General features: G+C 34.0%; 1 protein-coding gene across 16 annotated transcripts in view; it reads left to right on the forward strand.

Annotated features, from left to right (window-relative positions):
• MYCBP2 (MYC binding protein 2) overlaps positions 1-22,836 on the forward strand; it is a 299,211-nt gene that overhangs the window by 63,552 nt on the left and 212,823 nt on the right. For all 16 annotated transcript variants that reach the window (XM_033177503.1, XM_033177496.1, XM_033177499.1 and 13 more), the window contains exons 8-15: positions 1,072-1,168; positions 4,959-5,032; positions 5,172-5,310; positions 6,828-6,904; positions 7,581-7,785; positions 9,959-10,123; positions 12,746-12,904; positions 19,445-19,649. In XM_033177503.1, the coding sequence (XP_033033394.1) occupies positions 1,072-1,168; positions 4,959-5,032; positions 5,172-5,310; positions 6,828-6,904; positions 7,581-7,785; positions 9,959-10,123; positions 12,746-12,904; positions 19,445-19,649 (1,121 nt within the window). The remainder of the gene's footprint in view (positions 1-1,071; positions 1,169-4,958; positions 5,033-5,171; positions 5,311-6,827; positions 6,905-7,580; positions 7,786-9,958; positions 10,124-12,745; positions 12,905-19,444; positions 19,650-22,836) is intronic.

Raw genomic sequence — 22,836 nt, forward strand, 5'->3', positions numbered from 1 at the left:
CCAGATGGATACATTACTCCTCCTCTTATGGAGAAAAGCAAATGAAGCATGGACAAGAGGGACTAGAAATATTTTTTTCCATATGGTACCCACCTGAACAGTGAAGCCCAAGTTCCCTTGTATAAGGATAGAGAATAAAGATTTCCCTGCATACTTGCCTTGCTGAGCTCATGAGATTTGTTGTCAGGATCAAATGATAAAAGATATTTGAAACTATTTTGAAAACTATGGAAATTATTATTATTACGTGAAGAATAATTCTACTGTATCAACTATTGGGGAGAATTGGAATTAAAATTTTTTTTGGAGTTGTAATTTCACTCTTGTCACCAAGGCTGGAATGCAGTGGTGCGATCTCAGCTCACTGCAATCTCTGCCTCCCAGGTTCAGGCGATTCTCCTGCCTCAGCCTCCTGAGTAGCTGGGACAAATCCCAGCCTCTCAGAGTGCCTCAGCCTCCCAAAGTGCTGGGATTACAGGCGTGAGCCACTGCCCCCAGCCTGAAATTAAATTTTAGATAACAAATTAGTTTCTCAGTAATTGTCTCTTAAAAGATGAACTTAGCTTAAAATATGTCATTGAATTTTTATTTGCCACTCTACTATGTTTTATCTAAGAAATAATGCCGTGGAAAATATTTTGTTATAGAAGTGTGTTCAATGACATATCACACCTTCTGAAACCGCTGTGCTATTCATTTTCAAATAGCAAACTCAATACTTGTTATTTTTCTTAAATTATTTGTTAAAGTAACAGTCATTTATATTATTTACTTGGCAAGTGATATGGTCATTTTGAACAAAATGTTTGTACCTGTACTGTCCTGTTTAGTATACCTAATTAATGTTTCTGGGAATGTGTTAAATCAATTTTCAATAATGACTTTTCCTCTAAATGAGAAGAATGTTCTTACATTTTTAATCTTTAACATCTTTTAGACATCAATATTTATGTATTATTGTAACTCAAAAACCTGTTGTATGTATGGCTTTGCTGTATGGAGTTGTATGGCTGCTGTTTCTGCTGAATTAGTAATAAATATTTTAACAGGAAAATGTTTTGCTGTTATCAGGGTTATTTATTATATAGAGATGTGAATAACCACAGCATGACAGCCATAAGGATAAGCCCTGAAACACTGGAGCAAGATGGTACTGTAATGTTACCAGGTATGTTTCAAGTAGTCATTTTTTTTCCACAAGCAATTTTAAGAAATGTGCATGTTAGGCTATTTAGACAAATAAAGAATGATTAGCAAGGGATAGTGCTTGCTTATAAAAGGGTTTTAAAAATCTTGACATACAACGTTTTATAGTCTTTGTAAAGTTAATACATATCAAGACAATAGACATAGAAATATAATAAGTTTTAATATTTGTTTTCAAACTTGGCCATCTATGGCCTAATCTCTGACCTCACCCCACCACGATTTTCTTAGCTGCTGAGTTAGTGGAGTGATGTAACTGTGTTACTGTTAATAAAATCAGAACTCTGACTCTCATATGATCCAGTATAAAGAACCTTCTGTTTATTTTTACTTTAACAACACTGCAGTTGGGTTTTCCTCCTTTATTTTATTTTATTTATGTTAAAGGGGTTTCAGAGACAGAGAGTTTAGGGTGGATCAGGAATTTTTTAAAAATTTCATCATTTATGCTTCTTATGCTTCTTAATAATGCTTTGATAAAGGTCTTTTGACACAGTTTATTTTGCTTTAATTTTGAGGCTTTTATATATTCACTTAAATCACTGCTAAATTCTCAGGTAGTAGGTCTAAAATTTTGTCAAATGCTGGAAAAATGCATATTCTTTATTGTAAGGTCTTTGAATTTGTTTATAATGTTGATACTTTCTGAAGCTGTTTATATTAAAATCTTGAATGTCTAATGTGTCTGTCAATAATTTCATAGTAGCAATATTACTTGTAAGCACTTGACCATCTGAAAGCGAGAGCTACTTCTGAAGAGTGCGTTGAGAAGAATAGCTGCTCCTGGGCTGCATGTTAATTTTTAAATATAATCTTAATAACTTCATCAAACATTTATTTGAACCTTACTACTTATACATAGATACATATTAGTGTACATGATACTATGTTAAAGTAAATACCACATTTCATGTCCATTCCAGTAATAGAGCACCTTTGGAAAGCCGTTGACTTAATAAAATCATTTTGAAAATAGCCATCTATTTTCAGATATGTCAACAGGGTTGTTTTTTTTTTTTTTTTCTTTTTTATTACAAGTCCTGGGCCATGTCTTTGGTTATAACAACAATAATGATAATAATAAAAAATACTTTTGATAACATGCACACTCCCTGCACATATTTATACATGTATTAAAAGTAATCATGTTTGTTGTATAAAAATCATATGAACTAAAAAGAATGAATTGAAATAATTATAATCCCACTTCCCATATATAAACACTATGAACATATTGGTAAATATCCTTCTCGTATTTTTCCTGTGTGTATATGTCCATACTTGTAAAAAAGTGTGATCATATGCTACATATTGCTTTTTTAATCTATCTCTTTCACTTAATATTCTGAAAATATTTCTAGGTCATTAAATAGTCTTCTACAATATCACTTAAATGTTACAAAATATATTCCATTGATTAATGTTTGGGAATGAAAGCCTTCCAGTGTTTTGCTATATAAATTGCACTGTAATGAGCATTCCTGTTGTGCTATCTTTGTGCCAGTCATTTTAGGATAATGATGTAGAGGAAAATTCTAAATTGACACATGCCCTCCGCTATAACACATGGGTACTAATATCAAGGATTTACTTCTGAGAAGCCCTGCACATGTAATAGAGACGGTGACTGAGAAGACAATTTGAAAATATCTGCCTATAGCTGTTTTATTTATTCTGCCTTGATAACAAAAATTACTCAATATCTTTATTCAGTTTAAATTCCGTTGCTTCATTTAACTTCTGAAATGCAACTTTGAACAATACAAGCGTGACTTTCTGTGTTTCATAAGTGTGTGCTGTATTAGTGGTGAAGAGAGAACCAAACTTCGGGAAGATAGTCCCATATTTGTCTTCAGAACTGGCAGACATTGCTTGATATATTCCTGAAGATATGATCTTAAAATACTACATGATGGATAAAGAAAGGATAAAGAGAAAATCTTGAAACCATGTGGCAGAAGACTCCTCCTTCAAGCCTAAAGAAGCCTTTTGTAATTTTCTCATTTTTTTGACCTGGACTGAATTTTCATCAAATAGCACTTTTTGTTTTTCCTGGGTAGGGATAGCTCCGCTCTGTAGCCTTCCAATCAAGGAGCAGAAGTAAATTGTCAGGTTTATAGATGGTAATGAATACCATGTTTCAAGTTGACGTAATTCCCTGAGCTTCATGTTCCAGCTTGTCTTACAGTATAGTTTATTTAAAAAGTATTTCAACCTAGTTTTGACGAGCTTAAAACATACTTTTTTTCTCTGATAATTGTCATTTTATTCTTTAAACCTCAGCTTATCTTACAGATTGTATCTTTATGTCATTTTCTCCCCATGTCTGGTGACAGGTTGCCTCAGTTCTGAGGCTTTTTGCTACTCTTCTTGCGCCGCTTCACTCCTCACCCCTGCATTTATCTGAAATTATAATGAGTTTTTCTTCTTTGCTTTTTAGTTTAAAATCTTACTGCTTAGAGCTTGAGAAGCATCTTTCTTGCGCCTCTTTGTGTTCTGTACAGTGGACTAGGAACTCTTTCTTTTGATTTCTCCTCTCTTTGATTACCAAGTCTCTTGGGCTACCAGTGGGCCTTGTCTCCCAGTTTCTATTTCCAGTTTGTGATCCCTCAATTCTCTATTTGGTAAGGGTCTGCCTGTGTTTTGCATATTTATGATAAGGAAGTATGCTAGTATGAAGCTCCTGGGCAAAGATAAAGAATAATCTAGCTTATTCGGGTGGGCTCCATTACTGCATTCCAAAATCAGAATTTTATGTTGTGTTGATTCAGGTGCAACTAGAAATGAAATGTTATTTTTTGTTTTGGTATTGTGATTAGTGGAGAGATTCATCCTAGTTCTCTGCCGTTATTTTGGGAAGTATGTGTGTGTGTGTGCTTTTAACTTGCTTGCTGAAAATTTGTTTTTCCAAAAGGATAGAATTTATACTCAGATGTTGATTTTGCTTGTAGTTTTGTGTTATTTAGTAGCAATCACTAACACATGTTCCTGTGGTCCTTCTGTAATACTGGTATCCCTTGTTAGAATTGAGCTTGTGCATTATTTTGATCAAAGTATGTGGTGTACTATTTTATGGAGATGCATACAGTATTGATGAAATACGGTATTCTAGCCAAGATACATGACTGCTTTGAGATAAAAGTAAAAACGTAAGCATGTATTTGTGTGCTCTGTGTTGGACAAATATTTAAAAAGTTTAGAGCACACTAAATGCTAAAAATGCTGTGAATAACCATAGAATTTCTAAGTGGGAAATGCACAATTGGTTATGAATATCCATTTTACAAAGCAAGGGATATCTAGTTGGGCACAATAGACATCAAATACAGAAGCTGTAGGTCTGTATTTTTCTGTGACACTAATGACTGTGATATATGTCTGAGAGTAGAGTGTTGCCTCCATTGCATGTGATTGTATTGAAATGATTGTAACCAACATTATAGTTTGTTCATTGTGGTGCATGTTTACTATCAGACTATATCTAATACTAACTCATTTTGAAATGAGGTGGGATCTCAGGTCCTTGGTTATGGAAGATTTATAAATATAAGCAAAAATGTAATAAGTATGATTAGTTGAATTAATCTCTGCTAATTTGTAATTCTTTATTAAAAAGCACAGTCTCCTTTTGAGTTTAAGTTTATCCTTATTGCGTGGAGAACTCTCATTTTGACTTCAACAGAGGAGTAAATTCATTTTGCAAGGTATTTGCTTGTATTGTAATATAAATACCTTTTCTTCTTTTTGCACAGATTGCCACACTGAAGGTCAAAATATTTTATTCACTGATGGAGAATATATTAATCAGATAGCTGCTTCAAGAGATGTAAGTATCCTGAATCTTAAGTAACTAGTGCAAATTGAATTTCTCTGCCTTAAATTATTTAGCTTTTATTAGATAGACTGTAGAGCCTTGAACGACCTCTTTCTGTAATGTAATGCTGTGGATGTTTTATTTTTCTTAGGATGGCTTTGTTGTCAGAATATTTGCCACAAGCACTGAACCTGTTCTGCAGCAAGAATTGCAACTTAAACTGGCTAGAAAATGCTTACATGCCTGTGGTATCTCACTATTCGATCTGGAAAAGGACTTGCATATTATAAGTAAGATAGCAAATCAAGTGTTTTCCCCGTATTTTAATTTTCAGATTTTAATTCTCTTAAAAATGAATTGTGTTTTCACCAGTTCAACTTATATTGTAGCAGCTATTTTGTGTCTGTTACTATTAATATAAAGGATAATTTTGAATTAATATGAATAAATAGGAAATGTGGCCTTTAAACAAAGTATGATATTTGAAGATCATTCTAAGGAAATGACTAATAATTTCTCATTTTTGTTTTGAATAGAGCAAAAGAAAATAAAATTTAATGAGAATTATGGATGGATATTGGTGAATGTCATTAGTTTGTATGCTGCATCATTATTCAACTGTTTAAAAATTTGAAAACTTACATTGTAAATGTCATTACAACAATATGCATAGTTCTCTCATTGAAATTGTTTAAGTTTTTACTTGAACAGATTTTTCAAGGTAACTATAGAATGATGTTATAGATTGTGACAGTGGTAATTGGCCTTACACACAGGTCAGTAATCTTTCATTTGGATAGAGAAATGCAGATTACCACAGAGTATTTCTGGGACTTAGATTATTTGCTCTTGTAATGTTGTAAAAGTAATTAGGATCATGAATTCTCCTGAGAGTTTTAGTTTTGGCTTGCCACGCTACTCCAGGTTTAATAGTGACCTTCCATAACTTGTAGGGTTCTTTGCAAGATCCTCCTTTTTTGACTGTTATCTCATTATATTTAATAAACTTGGCATTAGTGCTTTACTTTATGTATTCTAATTTTGTAGTATTTTTATAATTCTTCCCTAGAAAAATATCGAATTGAAATTACATATTTAAAATTTTAAAAGCCCATAAACTAATTAGTAGTTTGTATAGCTGGACAAAATCATAAAATGTAGTATATATAAAGTTACAATTACTCATAGTTTTACAATTTGAAAATATGCGTAAAGATCTGTGTGTATATGCATTATATATATATGTAATATATATTTGAATTTATGGAGTAGCTATATAAGATGTTCTTCTGTAGAAAAAGACATAGGCAGAGAATCTGAAATACTTTAATTCAGATATCTGCATGGCATTGTTCTAAGCTCAAATGACTCTGTGTCTGGACTAACCTCTCCAGCCTTTATATTTGCTTAATTGTAAACCAAGTGGTATAGTTGAGGAATCAAATGAGATAAATTTTGTGAATTGTATAATGCCTGGTACCTAATAAATGCTCAATAAAAATTTGGCCATTTATACATTAATTCAAGGAATATTACTGACAGTGAATTTTTAAAATTTTTTGTTGTATATTTAAAAAATTAATTTGATACTGGTATGGAACAAGAAAAACAGATTATGATAGCTTTATCATTCCTTGGAGTACTATACCTATGGTTAATATGTTTAAAAATTTGAGTGTGTAACATTTTGTCATCGTTGTTTTTTAGTGATTTTGAATTGACATTGCAATCACTCAAAATAGTACATGTTATGTTTAGAATTCTTCGTATTAGAAATGCAATAGTATTTATTAGTCTCGTATTTCAGGTACAGGATTTGATGAGGAGTCAGCAATTCTTGGTGCAGGACGAGAGTTTGCACTAATGAAAACAGCAAATGGAAAGGTAAGTTATTCTGTGGATTAAAAATTAGCATTCTCTGATTTAAGAGATTAAAGTGCAATCTGTTGATTAGTTTATATAGTTTGCATCTTTAAGGAGAATAATCTTTTAAATTTTGATTCAAAATTATTTTTTATGAGATAAAATTTTATTCATGTTGGGAACAGTACAGGCATGCCTCATTTTATTGTGCTTAGTTTTGTTGCACTTCACAAATAATTGCTCTTTTTACAAATTGAAGGTTTGTGACAACCCTGAGTTGAGTGAGTCTGTTGGCACCATTTTTCTAACAGCATGTGCTCACTTTGTGTCTCTGTGTCACATTTTGGTAATTCTCTAAATATTTCAAACTTCTTTATTATTACATCTGTTATGGTGATCTGTTACTTTTGATGTTACTATTGTAGTTATTTTAGGGTACTATGAAGTGTGCATATAGAAGACAGAAAACTTAATGGTTAAAAGATATAAAAAAGCTATTATGAACTGTGTCTTCTTGGCAAAATATGTGTATTTCTTGCTCAATTCCCATAAGTTGAATAGTGTAAAAAAGAGTTTGTTTTTATGTGAATTTTGTTTTTCAGTAAAATATTGATGTCCTTTTTTTCTCAAGTGAAATGTGATGCACTATTATAAAAAGCACCATAATTCCTTTTTTTTTTTTTTTTTAATATATAAGATATATTACACTGGCAAATACCAGAGTCTTGGAATCAAACAAGGTGGTCCTTCAGCAGGAAAATGGGTTGAGCTGCCAATTACAAAATCTCCAAAGATAGTACACTTCTCAGTTGGACACGATGGCTCTCACGCCCTTTTAGTTGCAGAAGATGGGAGCATATTCTTTACAGGATCTGCTAGTAAAGGAGAAGATGGAGAATCAAGTAAGTTGAGTGATCAACTATGCATTTAGTAAAAATAAATGCTCTTTTTTAGTAAAAATAAATAAAACTTTATTACCATAAAGTTATCAGTTTCAACAACACTAACCTCACCAAGTTAATAGAGGATTTTACACTCGGGACATATTTAGTTAATGGCAGTGGATTATTGTTCATTGAAAAAAAAATGTGCTTGCTAATTTCATTCTAAAGTTCATATTTATGAATTTTTATGCTTTATGGGAACGTGGCTATTCATCTGAGAGTATATGCTTTTTTTATAGCAGTTAATATTATTTTAAAAACTTACTTGTTGCAATAGATTATTTTAGGAAACTCAAAACTTTAGAAGGAATGTATACTTCAGAATGAAGGTAAACTTTACATAATCTTTTGTAATGGTATTGGCTATGGATTACAGTTTTTTGTTTTTGTGTTTTTTGAGACAGGGTCTTACTCTGTGACCCAGGCCAGAGTGCAGCAGTGTGATTAGCTCACTGCAGCTTTGACCCCTGGGCTCAAGTGACCCCCTCCACCTCAGCCTCATGAGTACCTGGGACTATAGGCACATGCAACTGTGCTCAGCTAATTTTTGTATTTTTTGTAGAGATGGAGTTTTGCCATGTTACACAGGCTGGTCTCAAACTCCTGCATTCAAGCAATCTGCCAGCCTCCCAAAGTGCTGAGATAACAGTCATGAGCCAGCATGCCTGGACTGGATTATGATTTTTGGTGTTATTTCTCTGTGATGGAATCATTGCTAAGCAATGACAAAGAAAATTATTTTGTTTATGTCTCATATTTCTTACGTTTCTGTGCAGTCTTCCTCAAAGTGTCATTTTTCTCTTTTTATAACTTCTCACGTACTTTATACATTTTAGCACATTGGAGAACCATCTTATAGGGATTAGGTTGTAAAGCCAATACATAATGTAAAAATAATGTGAAAATAAAAGTTATTTGGAAAAACCCTTTAAAGTAGCCATAAAATGTATTATTATCTCTCAGAATAATTTTTCCTTCTGGCATTTGGAGGACATTGTCCTTTCTTTGAGGACCAGGTAAAGTAGTTGTAGTGTATGTGTCTGTTCATATATGTGTGTTTGCATATACATATGTGTGTGTGTGTGTGTATGTGTGTGTGTGATGTCATATGAAAAGTAGAGTATTTTACGTCCTAGCACAGCAGCAATACATTTTTGTTCTGAAAGACATGCAGGGACTGGGGTTGACTGAAGGAACAATTGGTTTCTTGTTTCCCATATTTTGCCTAGTTCAAGGATTTGGTTTTTGAGAGCAGTGGCTGCTTGAATCACCACATTTAAAATTATTCACTCTCCTTCTATATATATATATATCTCCTTTCCTTATAATATCTCATTGACGGCCGGGCACGGTGTCTCACACCTGTAATCCCAGCACTTTGGAAGGCCAAAGCAGGTGGATCACGAGGTCAGGAATTCGAGACCAGCCTGACCAACATGGCAAAACCCCATCTCTTCTAAAAATGCAAAAATCAGCTAGGTGCGGTTGCGGGTGCCTGTAATCTCAGCTACTCAAGAGGCTAAGGCAGGAGAATCACTTCAACCCGGGAAGTGGAGGTTGCAGTGAGCTGAGATCATGCCATTGTACTTCAGCCTGGGCAACAGGAGCAAGACTCCATCTCAAAAAAAAAAAAAAAAAAGTGTGTGTGTATATATATGTATGTGTATATATATAATTGACTTGATGTAACTGCTTATTCAATATATATGTTGAATGAATGAGGAACTTCTTTTACTTTACAGGATCTAACAAGAATACATGTGAATTACAACTTGGAAAAAAAGGAGATTTTAGATGTGTTAGTAGAATGGTATTAATAATGCAATAGCTAATTTAGAGATTGGGCCCTCCAGGAGTTTGGTGGAAAACTGGTATTACTCACTGAGAATTTGAATGTACTTCAAGGAATGGGGATCTAGCAATTATAGCATAAATATTAATTGACCAGATGAGGCTAGCAGGTTCACTAATTTTAAGTGACGTGTTGGGAAGCCCAGGCCTTTGTGAAAATGGACAAATAGTGTCATAAATGCAAATAATACATGTTTTTTTTCTTTGAGCTTTACATACAAACCATTATTATTATTTTGGTACATAGAGGTCTTGATTTAATCCAATTTCTTTTTTAAAGCTAAGAGCAGACGGCAATCCAAACCTTATAAACCTAAAAAGATAATTAAGATGGAAGGAAAGATTGTGGTGTATACAGCCTGCAATAATGGAAGTAGTTCTGTTATTTCTAAAGATGGAGAACTCTATATGTTTGGAAAAGATGCCATTTACTCTGATAGTTCAAGTAAGTTAAAAAAAAATTTTATGCAAAGAAGTTTCAGTACTAGTTTTGTATGACAAAGACATATCTAGAAAATTAATGTGTGTAGCATGCTTTCTCTACATTTTTTACATTTCCTTCCAAATGTGAAATATTTCGAAAGAGAAAGTTTCTGTCATATCTTGTCATTAGGAGCACTGTCCCCAGTTTCATGCAGAGCTAATCATAGAGCTTGGCAAGGGAAGCTTCACTGTAGCTGTGACTTCTGTGGAATGCTTTCCCTAGATTCAGGTGCTTATGGGACATGTCCCTGGGACAGTGGTAGTATCCTGGAGAAGTGATTTTCATGACAAAGCTAGTTTATAATTGTTGAAGTATTTTATCTCCCCCATTAGGGTGTTTGGCTGGGATGATCTGTCTTATTTACTGTTCTATCACCAGTGCCTAGCACAGTGTCTGCACATTGTAGGGTCTCAAGAATTATTTTCTAGTGTCTGGGTGACTGATAAACCAAGTTTAAGAAGTGGATATGAGGGGTAGAACTATCTAAATCATTTTATATTTATAAATGCTAATCTCAAAAACTTCTCATATTTGGTTACTAGATTTTCTTTCTAGCAGCTAGAAATGAATATAATGAATGAGGCATCCCACTTGGAGGGATTTTATGTGTGATAAGTATGTAAAGCCTTTGAGTTTCTTTGTAAAAGAGGAAACTGGAATTAAGGAAGTTTATGATTAGAAGTTTATGTGATTGTCCCATGCTGGGGAAATTACACCTGTAGAACATTTATAACCATTAATTATTAAGTCGAGAGGTACCCAGATGATAAGTGAACTGGCTTAATGCTATAATATTTAGATTCTCAATTGGATGCAGCTATCAGAGTAAATCAGAATTTGGGAGTGGGCTCTTATACACTTTAAAAATAATATTCAAAATAATTGTTGCTTACTAATATCCACTGGGTAGAGCTGATGGAAACTTGTATATTTCTTCAACATATATTTATTGAGCATGGATGATACATTAGTGATTGATGGACCTGTCAGACCTGGTTACTGCCTATTTAAGGATCTGAAGGACAGTTGGGTATTACGGGACTTAAATGTTGGGGAAGTGGCATTGAATGGTTATGGACATAGACTCAGATCCTAGCACCAACACTTTTTTTTTTTGGTGGGGGGCAGGGATGGAGTCTCACTCTATCCCCCAGGCTGGAGTGCAGTGGCGCAATCTCAGCTCACTGCAACCTCTGCCTCCTGGGTTCCAGCGATTGTCCCACCTCAGCCTCCCAAGTAGCTGAGACTATAGGAATGCACCACGACGCCCAGCTAATTTTTTGTATGTTTAGTAGAGACGAGAGTTCACTGTGTTGGCCAGGCTGGTCTCAAACTCCTGACCTCAAGTGATCCACCTACCTCTCAGCCTCCCAAAGTGCTGGGATTACAGGCGTGATGAGCCACCGCACCCAGCCCCTGGCACCAACACTTTTAATTGGGTAACAGTTTTCTTAACCTTTAACTGGGTATCGGGTTACTTAACGTTTAAGAGTTTTCTTTTTGTTTTTTTTCTACCTGCAAAAAATAATGATAGCACCTGCTTCGTATGGTGGTTGTGAAGATTATAGGAGGTAGAGCTTAAGAAATGCTTAGCACATCATGTAAGGTCTCAAAACATGTCAGCTAGTACTGTTAATAATAAATAACTACTGTTTTATGTATCATACACATACACTTAACCTTTTTCAAATGTGCTAGATATTAAAAGTGGAAATTTTTGAGGTATAATTAACAAAAAGACCTAAACTAGTATAAGGTAAAAGTGAAGGCCACCTCAAGGTAGTGATATCTGAGCTAATAATGTACAACAATTTTCCCAAAGCATACTTTGAGATTGATATTATTTGTAATTTAAAACAAATACTTGAAAACATGTTTTTATTTTAATGTATATTGGAAAAATAGTCAATAATCTTTGTTTATTAATGTTATTACTACTTGATAAGGTTGAAGATGCTGCAATTTAGAGTTGATACAAAACATATTAAACAGATAACATGAGTGGCACTTGGATATGACAAGTATAATGAAAATAATATATGGATAAGTGAAGTTTAGAAAATAGTTGTGTATTGGATTATGGAAGAAAGCATTGTAGGTTGAAAAGGATTGAAAAATACTGTTTTAGAAAGTCTCACTAGTTTCTACAAAAACAATTCCATGTCAATATACTGTGGCAAGTATTTTACTTTGTTTTGCTGAGGCAGGTCAAAGCAGGTAAAAAAATTATTTATGGACTCCTTTGTGCTTAGACCAGAAAAGTTTGAGATTTTCTGACCCTTGTGAGTACTGTGGAGAGGGGTTACCATTTGGAGGAAGCATTCAGGAGAAGTAAGCTTGAGAGAAAGCTACAGTGAAGTTATGTCCCAAGTCTGGATGATAACGTTTTAGGATTCATTGAAGCTACATTACAATGTTACAAAGTTAATTCAGTGATACTCTTGCCAGTCTTTTGGCTACTTATTTCTCATTTTGTTGAGTTATTTTGCCCCAGAAATAAACAGTTCTGCATTGAGGTAGTTCTTTTACTAGGCTCAGAAGGGCCTTTTTATTGTTTTTACTAAATTTGTTTCTTTCCTTTAGGTTTGGTAACTGATTTGAAGGGCCATTTTGTAACTCAGGTAGCTATGGGCAAAGCTCATACTTGTGTTTTAATGAAGAACGGAGAAGTGTGGACATTTGGTGTAAATAATAAAGGCCAGTGTGGACGAGACACTGGTGCCATGAACCAAGGTGGGAAAGGTAGGTCTTTAATTCTTAGATATTACAATTTGTGTTGTCTTTTCATTAGTTTTTCAGAACAACATAGTGAAAAGTCTTTTCAAAATGAGTGGCTCTTCTTTTTCTTTTTGTTCCTATTTAAATTTTTTTTAAAAATTTTGATGGTTAGATAGTAGGTATATGTATGGGGTACATGAGTTATTTTGATACAGACATACAATGGGTAATAATCACATTAGGGTAAATGGTGTCTCCATCGTCTCCAGCATTTGTCCTTTCTTTGTGTTATGAGCATTCCAATTGTACTCCCTCAGTTGTTCTGAAGTGTACAACAAATTATCGCCGACTGTAATCACCCTGCTGTGCTATCAAATAGTAGATCTCTTGAATCTAATTATGTTTTTGTGCCAACTAAGCATCCCATTTCTCACCCACTCTCCCCGACTACCTTTCCCAGCCTCTAGTAACCAGCATTGTACTCTCTATCTTCATGAGTTCAATTATTTTAATTTTTAGCTCCCACAAATGAGCGAGAACATGTGAAATTTGTCTTTTGATGCCTGCCTTCTTTCACTTATCATAATATCCTCCAGTTATATCTTGTTGCAAATGATAAGATCTCAGTCTTTTTTATAGTTAAATAGTACTCCATTGTGTTTATGTACCACATTTTCTGTATCCATTCATCTGTTGATGGACACTTAGGTTGCTTCCAAATCTTGGCTATTGTGAATAGTGCTGCAATAAACATGAGAGTGCAGGTATCTCTTTGATGTACTAGTTTCCTTTCTTTTGGGTATGTCCGTAGCAGTGGGATTGTTGGATCATATTCTAGTTTTGGTTTTTTGGGGAAGCTTCATACTGTTCTCTGGCATGGCTGTACTAAATTTACATTCTCACCAACAGTGTACCAGTGTCCCCTTTTCTCCACATCCTCTCCAACATTTGTTATTGCCTGTCTTTTGGATAAAAGCCATTTTAACTGGAGTGAGATGATATCTCAGTGTAGTTTTGATTTGCATTTCTCTGATGATCTGTGATGTTGAGCACCTTTTCATATACCTGTTTGCCATTCATATGTCTGCTTTTGAAAAATGTCTATTCAGATCTTTTTCACATTTTTTTAATTGGATTTGAGTGGCTCTTTGACTTTATACTTGTGAATTAGGAAAACCACTGAATTTCTTATTTATTTGATGATAATTATGATAAAATATCACTGGAAAAGCAAATATACTTTAGATTTTAGATTTTTAAGCAAATGAGCTGGCTTGCTCAAATCATCTTCTAAATTCTACATAAAATAGTGCTCCTTTGACTTAGCATCTTTGATGACTACGTTACCCCAGAAAAGTCTTTTCCAAACTTTTTGTTATTAGCTGCTTTTATACCACGTTTGAAATTTTAACCATTTTTGCCAGTAGTCTATCTGGCAAATATTATCATCCCATTTAACAGCACATGCTACCTGTAATTTAACCTGTTCTTGACAACTCAGAGTGATCCATATGAATATCTGACACTTTACCAAGAAAAGACTAAATTGTAGACACATCTTCTTCACATTATCCTTTGCCCCAACCCTCAGGCCATTGAAGAGAACAAAGGTCTTTATCCTTTGATTGCCCTGTATTTTGTGGTCTTGTTTTGTTGTTGTGGTTTTAAATAGCATGTCTACTTCTTGCCTTCAATTTTTACATCTAGCTGCTATCATTATGTTTATACCTTTCACTGCAATTTCTGATTTTCTGTTTTAAATTTTGTATGGGCAAGAGAATAAAACAATACATATATATTATTAGAACTAAGCGTTGAACTTTGGTTAAAGTACCAATAATTTTGAGGATTAATGCTATATAAATTAACAGAACCTGGTTTTTCTGTTTTGATGCTTTGATGTCAGACTCATGTGGATCTCAGGAACCCACCCTTCTTTGTCTTTGCCCTATTTGTGTGTCTGTGTGTGTATTTAAAATGTATCACTTTAAAAATGAGCAAGTTATTAGAATATATTGGCAAATGAGGAAGGAACAAAAGAAAGAAATGGATTACTTCACAATGGAAATACTTTGATTTCTTGCTAAATTAGTGAACTTGTTTTGGACAATAACTGCTAGGACAAAGGGGAGAATCAGTTTTTTTAAAATATATGTTCAGATTATGTTTTATAAGAAGTCTGAACTGAAACATTGTTTCCTCATTATTGTGAAACTTTTGTGAAAATTGAGCGTAAATTTACACTTGTGTTCTAGATTCTTCAGTGAAATTTTGTAATAATCAAAGTAAAATTGTTAAAAGATTTTTTTTTAATAGAAATGATACCTACCCTGTTGGTAAGTAATGAATTAGAAAGCAGATGAGTAAAGTTTAAGACACATACAATGCATACTGATTGCAGAGTCATAACGGATGCTGGGGAGGATGTGGAGAAAGGGGAATGCTCATACATGGCTAGTGGAAATGTAAATTAGTACAGCAACTAGGGAAAACATGGATTTTTCATTCGTATGAAGGTGACTCAAAAAACTGAAAATAGAACTGCCACATGATCCAGCAACCCCACTTCTGGGTATATGTATCCAAAAGAAAGGAAATCTGTATGTCAGAGAGATGCCAGCATTGTCATGTTTATCACAGCAGTATCTGCAACAGCCAAGATATGGAATCAACCTAAGTATCCATCGGCAGATGAATGGGTAAAGAAAATGTGATACATACGCAAAGGAATATTATTCAGCCCTAAAAAAGAATGAAATCTTGTTATTTGCAGCAACATGGATGGAACTGAAGGACATGACGTTAACTGAAACAAAATAAACCAGGGACAGAGAGACAAATACATGTGGGAACTAAAAAATTGATTTCATGGAGGTAGTAAATAGAATAGTGATTACCAGAGGCTTTATAAGGATAGTGAGAGGGGGAGAAGAAGAGGGGTTGGTTAATAGGTACAAAAATACAGTTAGAAGGAATAAGTTCTAATGTTTAGGAGCAGAGTAGGGTGAATGTCGTTAACAACAACATATTGTATATTTCAAAATAGCTAGAAGAGAGGACTTAGACTATCCCAGTTACCCTGACTTGATCCCACTTACCCTGATTTGATCAGTAGGCATTGGATGCGTGTATGAAAACTCACATGTATGCCAGAAATAGGTACAACAGTTATGTATCAATTTAAAAAGAACATAAAGGAATACTTTAAAAGTTTATTTAAACCAGGAAAGTACAGAAAATATTGAAATATTAAAAAATTGTGTATCTACTATGTCTTGTCATTTTTTTTCATTTAAAAAAAAAATCACAGATAAGATTCAAGTGCCCCATATTCCCCTTCCAAGGCTTATTATCATATTCCATTTCTCTCCGGAGCTAACCGCGATCATGACTGTGATAAGTATATGTTCAGTCATGTTCTTATATATTTTTACATGTTCTTTTATATTTTATGTGTAAAATAATATTGCATAATCATATCTCTTTTACACATAAAAATATACTACTGTTTTATGTGTTTTTATAAGTGTTAATCTGTTATTTGTATTTTTCTACAAATTGTTTTTTTCTTTTTTTTTTTTTTTTTTTTTGAGACGGAGTCTCGCTCTGTCGCCCAGGCTGGAGTGCAGTGGCCGGATCTCAGCTCACTGCAAGCTCCGCCTCCCGGGTTTACGCCATTCTCTCGCCTCAGCCTCCCGAGTAGCTGGGACTACAGGCGCCCGCCATCTCGCCCGGCTAATTTTTTGTATTTTTTTAGTAGAGACGGGGTTTCACAGTGTTAGCCAGGCATCATTCTGTTAGAAATATGTCCATGTTGGTTCATATAAATTTAAATGGTTTATGTTAACTAATGTGTGATATACCACACAATGAACATGCCATAGTGTATCCATTCTCCTGTTGATGGATGGGCTTATTTCCAATTTTTCATTGTTATAAATTAGTTTAAAACCTGCTTTATACATGTTTCTTGGCAAACGTTTGAGACTTTCTGTGGTGTAATTGCTCTGTTGTGGATTTCAGTTTCATTGGATTTTTCTTGAAAGAGATTGTACCAGTTTATACTCTGGCCATTAGAGCTGGATTTTCCACATCACGTCAAATAGTTGATATTGACAGACTGATTTTTGTCAATTTGGTGGCTATGAAATGGTATCGTATTGTAATTTTTTGTTATATTGAAGTATAATATGCATGCAGGAAAGTATACATAGTATCTTGATGAATTTTCTCAAATTGATTGTATTCATGTAATCAGCACCCAGATTAAGAAACCACATATTACCAGCACCCCAGAAAGCCCCACTTTATGTTCCTGTCTGCTCCCCAGTTAATTACCATAAATTAGTTTTCTTTTTATACCTCATATAAATGCAATCATGCAGTATGAATTCTTTTGTGTCCAGTTTCTTTTCATTGTTTTATGTTCATGAAGTTCATACATATTGTTACAAGTAGTTATAGATTGTTCATTTTTGTTCTATTAAATTATACATAGAGACTAGGGTTTTAAAATTCTTTCTAGTATTTGGGTATTTGGATGGTTTCCAGTTTTGGTTATTATGAATAATATTGCTGTGAACATTCTAGTAAATGTCTTTTGGTGAAAGTCTTTATTCATGTCTTTTGGGTATATACCTAGGATTATAATTGCTGGGTCTCTCATTTTTCTTTTAATTTTCATCCCCTTGGTTATTAATACTGAGTTTGAACATCTCTTCAAACTTTATTTTACTTACTTTTAAAAATTGATTTGTAGGAGCTTTTTTTGCGTATATGTTTTACGTGTCTTTGACTAACCTGTGGTTTAAAGTTTCATTTGTTATACATAATTTCAAAACTTTGATGTCAAAATTTCCAATCTTTTTCTTTATAAATTTTTGATGAATGTAGCCAGGTGGGAGATTTTATTTTCCATGTAAATCAGAACCAACTCTATCTGCTTGACATTGTGATTGAGATTCCATTGACTGTAAAGATTAATTTGAGGATAATAGTTCCAGTACTGTTGGAATGATTAAATGAGTAATGCTTATAGAACTAGTTACAATAGTGCTCAGGACATTTTAGCTATGATTATTAAAAATAGTCACTGAGGCTTCCTTCAGGATCACCTTATTTTAATCCTAGATATAGTTATCTGATGCTTAGTTGTCTAATTTTTCTGCTCGCCCATAGATCAGAAGTGGCAAAACTCCAAAAGGCTACATATGCTATGAGTTTATTTCCTGATTAGATAGACCTGTATTGAGTGATAGCTATATGTTAAGTGGATGTTATAGGTGTAGGAGAATAAGGTTGACTAAGAATAAGAGATAGTATGAGCAAGACATAACCTCATAACTTAGATCCCTTAGGAAAGTCAAATATAAAATATAATTACTAGACTCCCACAAATTTGTTCTCCCATCATATGGTCTTATAGTACAGTGTTCCTTAAAAACCCTATCAGTTGTAGTTTACATTTTTATTTGGTTATTTGATTAATGTCTGTCTTTCTCACTATATTATAAGCTTTATAACAGCTCATTATTAACAGTCTTCAGTTTCTAGAGCAGAAGTCTGCAGAGTATATAACCTGATGTCAGTTTTTACATAGCCCTCCAAGCTAAAAATTGATTTTACATTGTAAGGATTGTAAAAAATGTGACAAGGATTTGTATGGGCCACAGAGCCTGAATTATTTACTGGCCCTTTATAAAAGGTTTGTTGATTTCTTGCCATGAAGGAATCCCTGGAGTATAGTAGGTGTTCAATTTAGAAAAAAAAAAAAAGAATGAATTGTAACACCATTTTAAAAAGTGGTAAGTGAGGTATAAAGAGGCACTAAGGAGGTAGTGACTGACTGCCTGGAAAAGGTAGCGAGTGCTTTCATAGGGAATGACTTCTGAGCTGAATTTTTGAAGGCTGAAGTTTCTCTGCTAGATGAGATAGGCAGAGACATCTTGTAAATGAGGAAGGAAGAGGCAGAGGGAACAAGAATGAACAAAGACCCTAAGCATATGGAAGGACACAGAGTATTTGGAGAGCAGAGGGAAAAGAAATGAGATTGGAGAAAATTAGGAGCCATCTTGTGCCTACTGCGTCTTGCTGAGTTTTGCTCTTCTGAAGACCTTGGAAAGTCATTGGAGGTTTGTAAATTATGAAGTTGTGGGATCAAATGTGTGCTTTGGGAGGATGATTGGTGGCAGTAGGAGGATGATCTAGAGTGGGGGACTCTTGGCGTGGAGCATGGTTGGGAGGCTTTCTTTGGTCTGTTGAATGAAAGTGTTGGTAATGAGGATGGAAAACAGGAAAAGATTTAAAAGTATGATTGACAGATGGTAACAGTCAAGAGACATTTGATAATAGCCTTCCTTGCCTTCTTTTGCAGAAATGAAATGGGGAGAGTGTTTATTAGTGGTCTGTAAATTAAAATTTATTTTCGTTACTCAAATTTAAGCATTTCTTTGTATAATTGCTTGGATTAGCACGTTGTCATTTTTTAAACTGGGAAATATAGTCATCCATCTTTTATACATGAAAGTAATCTGTATAACAATTATAAATTGATCTGTCGAATAGGGTTTGGAGTTGAAAATATGGCAACAGCAATGGATGAAGACCTGGAAGAAGAACTAGATGAAAAAGATGAGAAGTCTATGATGTGCCCTCCAGGCATGCACAAATGGAAGCTGGAGCAGTGCATGGTTTGCACTGTCTGTGGAGACTGTACAGGTTATGGAGCCAGCTGTGTCAGTAGTGGACGGCCAGACAGAGTCCCTGGAGGGTAAGAGAGACTGATTCCTACTAAAGAACATGTGCAGAACACATTGCTTTGCAAAATCATTCCAGATTACACTCTACCATTAATATTTTTTTCTTAAAGACACCATGGCATCTTCATTTGATCTTAGCCAAAAGGCCAAGAAAGTATAATTCTTATAGTTGTTTTCTGTTATAATAATTTATATTTTAGTGTCATTTTTAAGGTTGCCTTTCTTTCATTTGATTCATTTAAACCATTATTTAAAAACAGGTCGTAAGTTCTTCAAGATTTGGGGCTGTGCCTTTATTTGTATCATTTTTCTAAGCCTATTTACTGCCAGATATCTATTATATTTCTTTTTGTTGAACATGAATCTTTTCTAAATAAAATTATCAATATCATATAGAGTACTTGATTAGATATATATTTTTGTTTTAAATTGAATTTACCATTTATAATTTTAGAAATTTTGTATGCTTCTAAAGTTACATCATACCTGTTATATTTATCCTTGTTCTCAATGGACCACATTTTTCAGGATTCTATATTATTGTAAATTTAAATTTAAAGTTAATATGTAAGTTTGGCAGAAGAAGAATGCAGGTTTTCTGCTAGGATGTTAGGAAGAATTTTGAATCTGTTTTCTACATTGCTAGTTATAGTCACTGTAACATAATGGGATATTCTTTGTAAGATCAGCTTTCTGATAATTGGCTGATTTGGGGGAGTAGAGAAAATTTTGCGAAGAGAATCCCAGAAGGAAGACAGCCATCCCTGCATCTTGACCTTCCTCTTTGGCAACTCTGTAATAGTTGCTTCTTCCCAAATACTGTCTGGATCTAATAGGCATTTATTTCTAAGTTTATGTTTGGCCTATCATAATTAGATAGATCATATATAACAGGCCTTTTCTTTAAGGCTGCTGAGATGCAATTTTTTAAAAACAGATTTTCTTTATATGATTAGTGTAAGCAATAAATAGTCATCTTTATCAAAGGATAATACTTATGCTGTCGTGCTTTATGTTTGGCTCTGTTTTCTGTTTTTAAGCACCTAACTTCTTTATTTTTAAATTTAATTCGGATGCAGATAGATTCTATGATTATTTTTTAACAGTGTTGGAATTGAAATTCTCCTGGATCTCTCCAACACTATTTCCATTAAAATTCAATGTTAGCTGGGTGTAGTGGCCCATATCTGTAATCCCAGCACTTTGGGAGGCTGAGGCCAGAAGATCACTTGAGGCCAGGACTTTGAAACCAGCCTTGGCAGCATAGCAATATCCCTATCTCAAAAAATATATAATAAAAATAAAATTTAATATCCCTACTCTCTGAACGTAAGCAGCCAGTATATATCATGAACAAAATCTATAAATTCTCTGGTCCCTTTTGAAATTAATATTTTTTCCCCCAGAGACTTATATAGTTTATAACAATTATTCATAGACTTACATGGACAATACTAACCAAGTATAATAATTGCTTTATTAATGAAGCAAACTGAATATATCAGAATACTAAGGACTATTAAGCTGACTTCAATTTTTATAAAATTGTGACTACATATCTTATGATAAAATAAATATAAAATTGACCAGCTTAACCATTTTTAAGTAGACAGTTCTGTGGTATTAAATCCATTCATAATGTGCCACTCTTACCACCATCCATCTCCATAACTCTTCATCTTGTAAAACTGAGACTCTGTACCCGTTAAACGATGACTCCTCATTCTTCCCTCTCCCCTGCCTCTGGCATCCACTATTCTGTTTGCTTTCTTTCTCTATGATTGACTACTCTAGGTACCTCTCGTATAAAGGGAATCATAGAGTATTTGTCTTTTTGTAACTGGCTTATTTCACTTAGCATAATATCCTCAGGGTTCATCCAGGTTGTCACATATATCAGAACATCCTTGCTTTTTGAGGCTGAATGATGTTCTATGGTACGTGTATACCGCATTTTGCTTATCCATTCACGCACTGCTGAACAACTTGGGTTGCTACCACATTGTAGCTATTGTAAATAATGATGCTGGGAAGATGAGTGTACAAGGAGCTCTTTGACACCCTGTTTTCAGTTCCTTTGGGCATATACCCAGAAGTGGAATTGTTGGACCATATGGTAATTTTATTTTTAATCTTCTGAGGAACTGCCATACTATTTTCCACAGCAGCCAACCAGTTTACATTCCCACCAATAGTGTACAGATGTTCTAGTTTCTCCACGTCCTTCTTAACACTTATGATCTGTTATTTTGGTAGTGGCAACCTAATGGGTATGAGGTAGTATCTCATTATAGTTTTGATTTGAATTTCTCCAGTGATTAGTGATGCTCAGCATCTTTCATATGCCTGTTGGCCATTTGGAGATCTTTGGAGAAATTCTATTCAAGTCCTTTCTCATTTTTGAATTGGGTTGTCGATTTCTTTTTATTCAAACTACATAGTTTGAATATTAATTCCTTATCAGATATATGATTTGAAAGTGAAAAGCCCTGTCTGTGGGTTATGTTTTTACTCTGTTGACTTTGTCTTTTCAAGCACAAAATTTTTTAAATTTTCATGAAGTCCAGTTGTCTATTGTTTTTTTTTGTTGTTGTTGCCCGTTCCTTTGGTGTAATATCCAGGAAATTATTTCCCAATCTAGTGTTGTGAAGAGTTTACTGTATCTTTTCTTCTAAGGGTTTTTTTTTTTTTTTTTTTTAATAGTTTTAGGTCTTACATTGAGGTCTTTGATTCATTTTGAGTTAATTTTTGTATGTGCTTTTAAAGAAGTATCCAAATTCATTCTTTTACATGTGGATATCCAGTTTTCCCAGCGATGTTTATTGAAAAGATTATCCTTTCTCTACTGAATCATCTTGGCCCCTTTGTCAAAAATCATCTGACTGTATATGTGAAGGAAGGTTTCTCGGCTGTCTGTTCTATCCCATTGGACTGTATGACTGTCTTTGTGCCACACCATATTGTTTTGATTACTGTAGATTTGTAGTACGTTTTGAAGTCAGGAACTATGAGTACTTTGTTCTTCTTTTTCAAGCTTGTTTGGCTCTTTGAAGTCCCTACAGATTTTCTATGAATTTTAGGATAGGTTTTTCTGTTCTGTAAAAGACATCATTGGGATTTTGATAGGGATTACAACGAATCTGTAGATTGCTTTGGGTAGTATGAACATCTTAAAAACATTAGTCTTCTAATCCATGA

The sequence above is a fragment of the Trachypithecus francoisi genome, unplaced genomic scaffold (genome assembly GCF_009764315.1).
Source record: "Trachypithecus francoisi isolate TF-2019V2 unplaced genomic scaffold, Tfra_2.0 Lachesis_group18, whole genome shotgun sequence".
Taxonomy (NCBI): Eukaryota; Metazoa; Chordata; class Mammalia; order Primates; family Cercopithecidae; genus Trachypithecus; species Trachypithecus francoisi.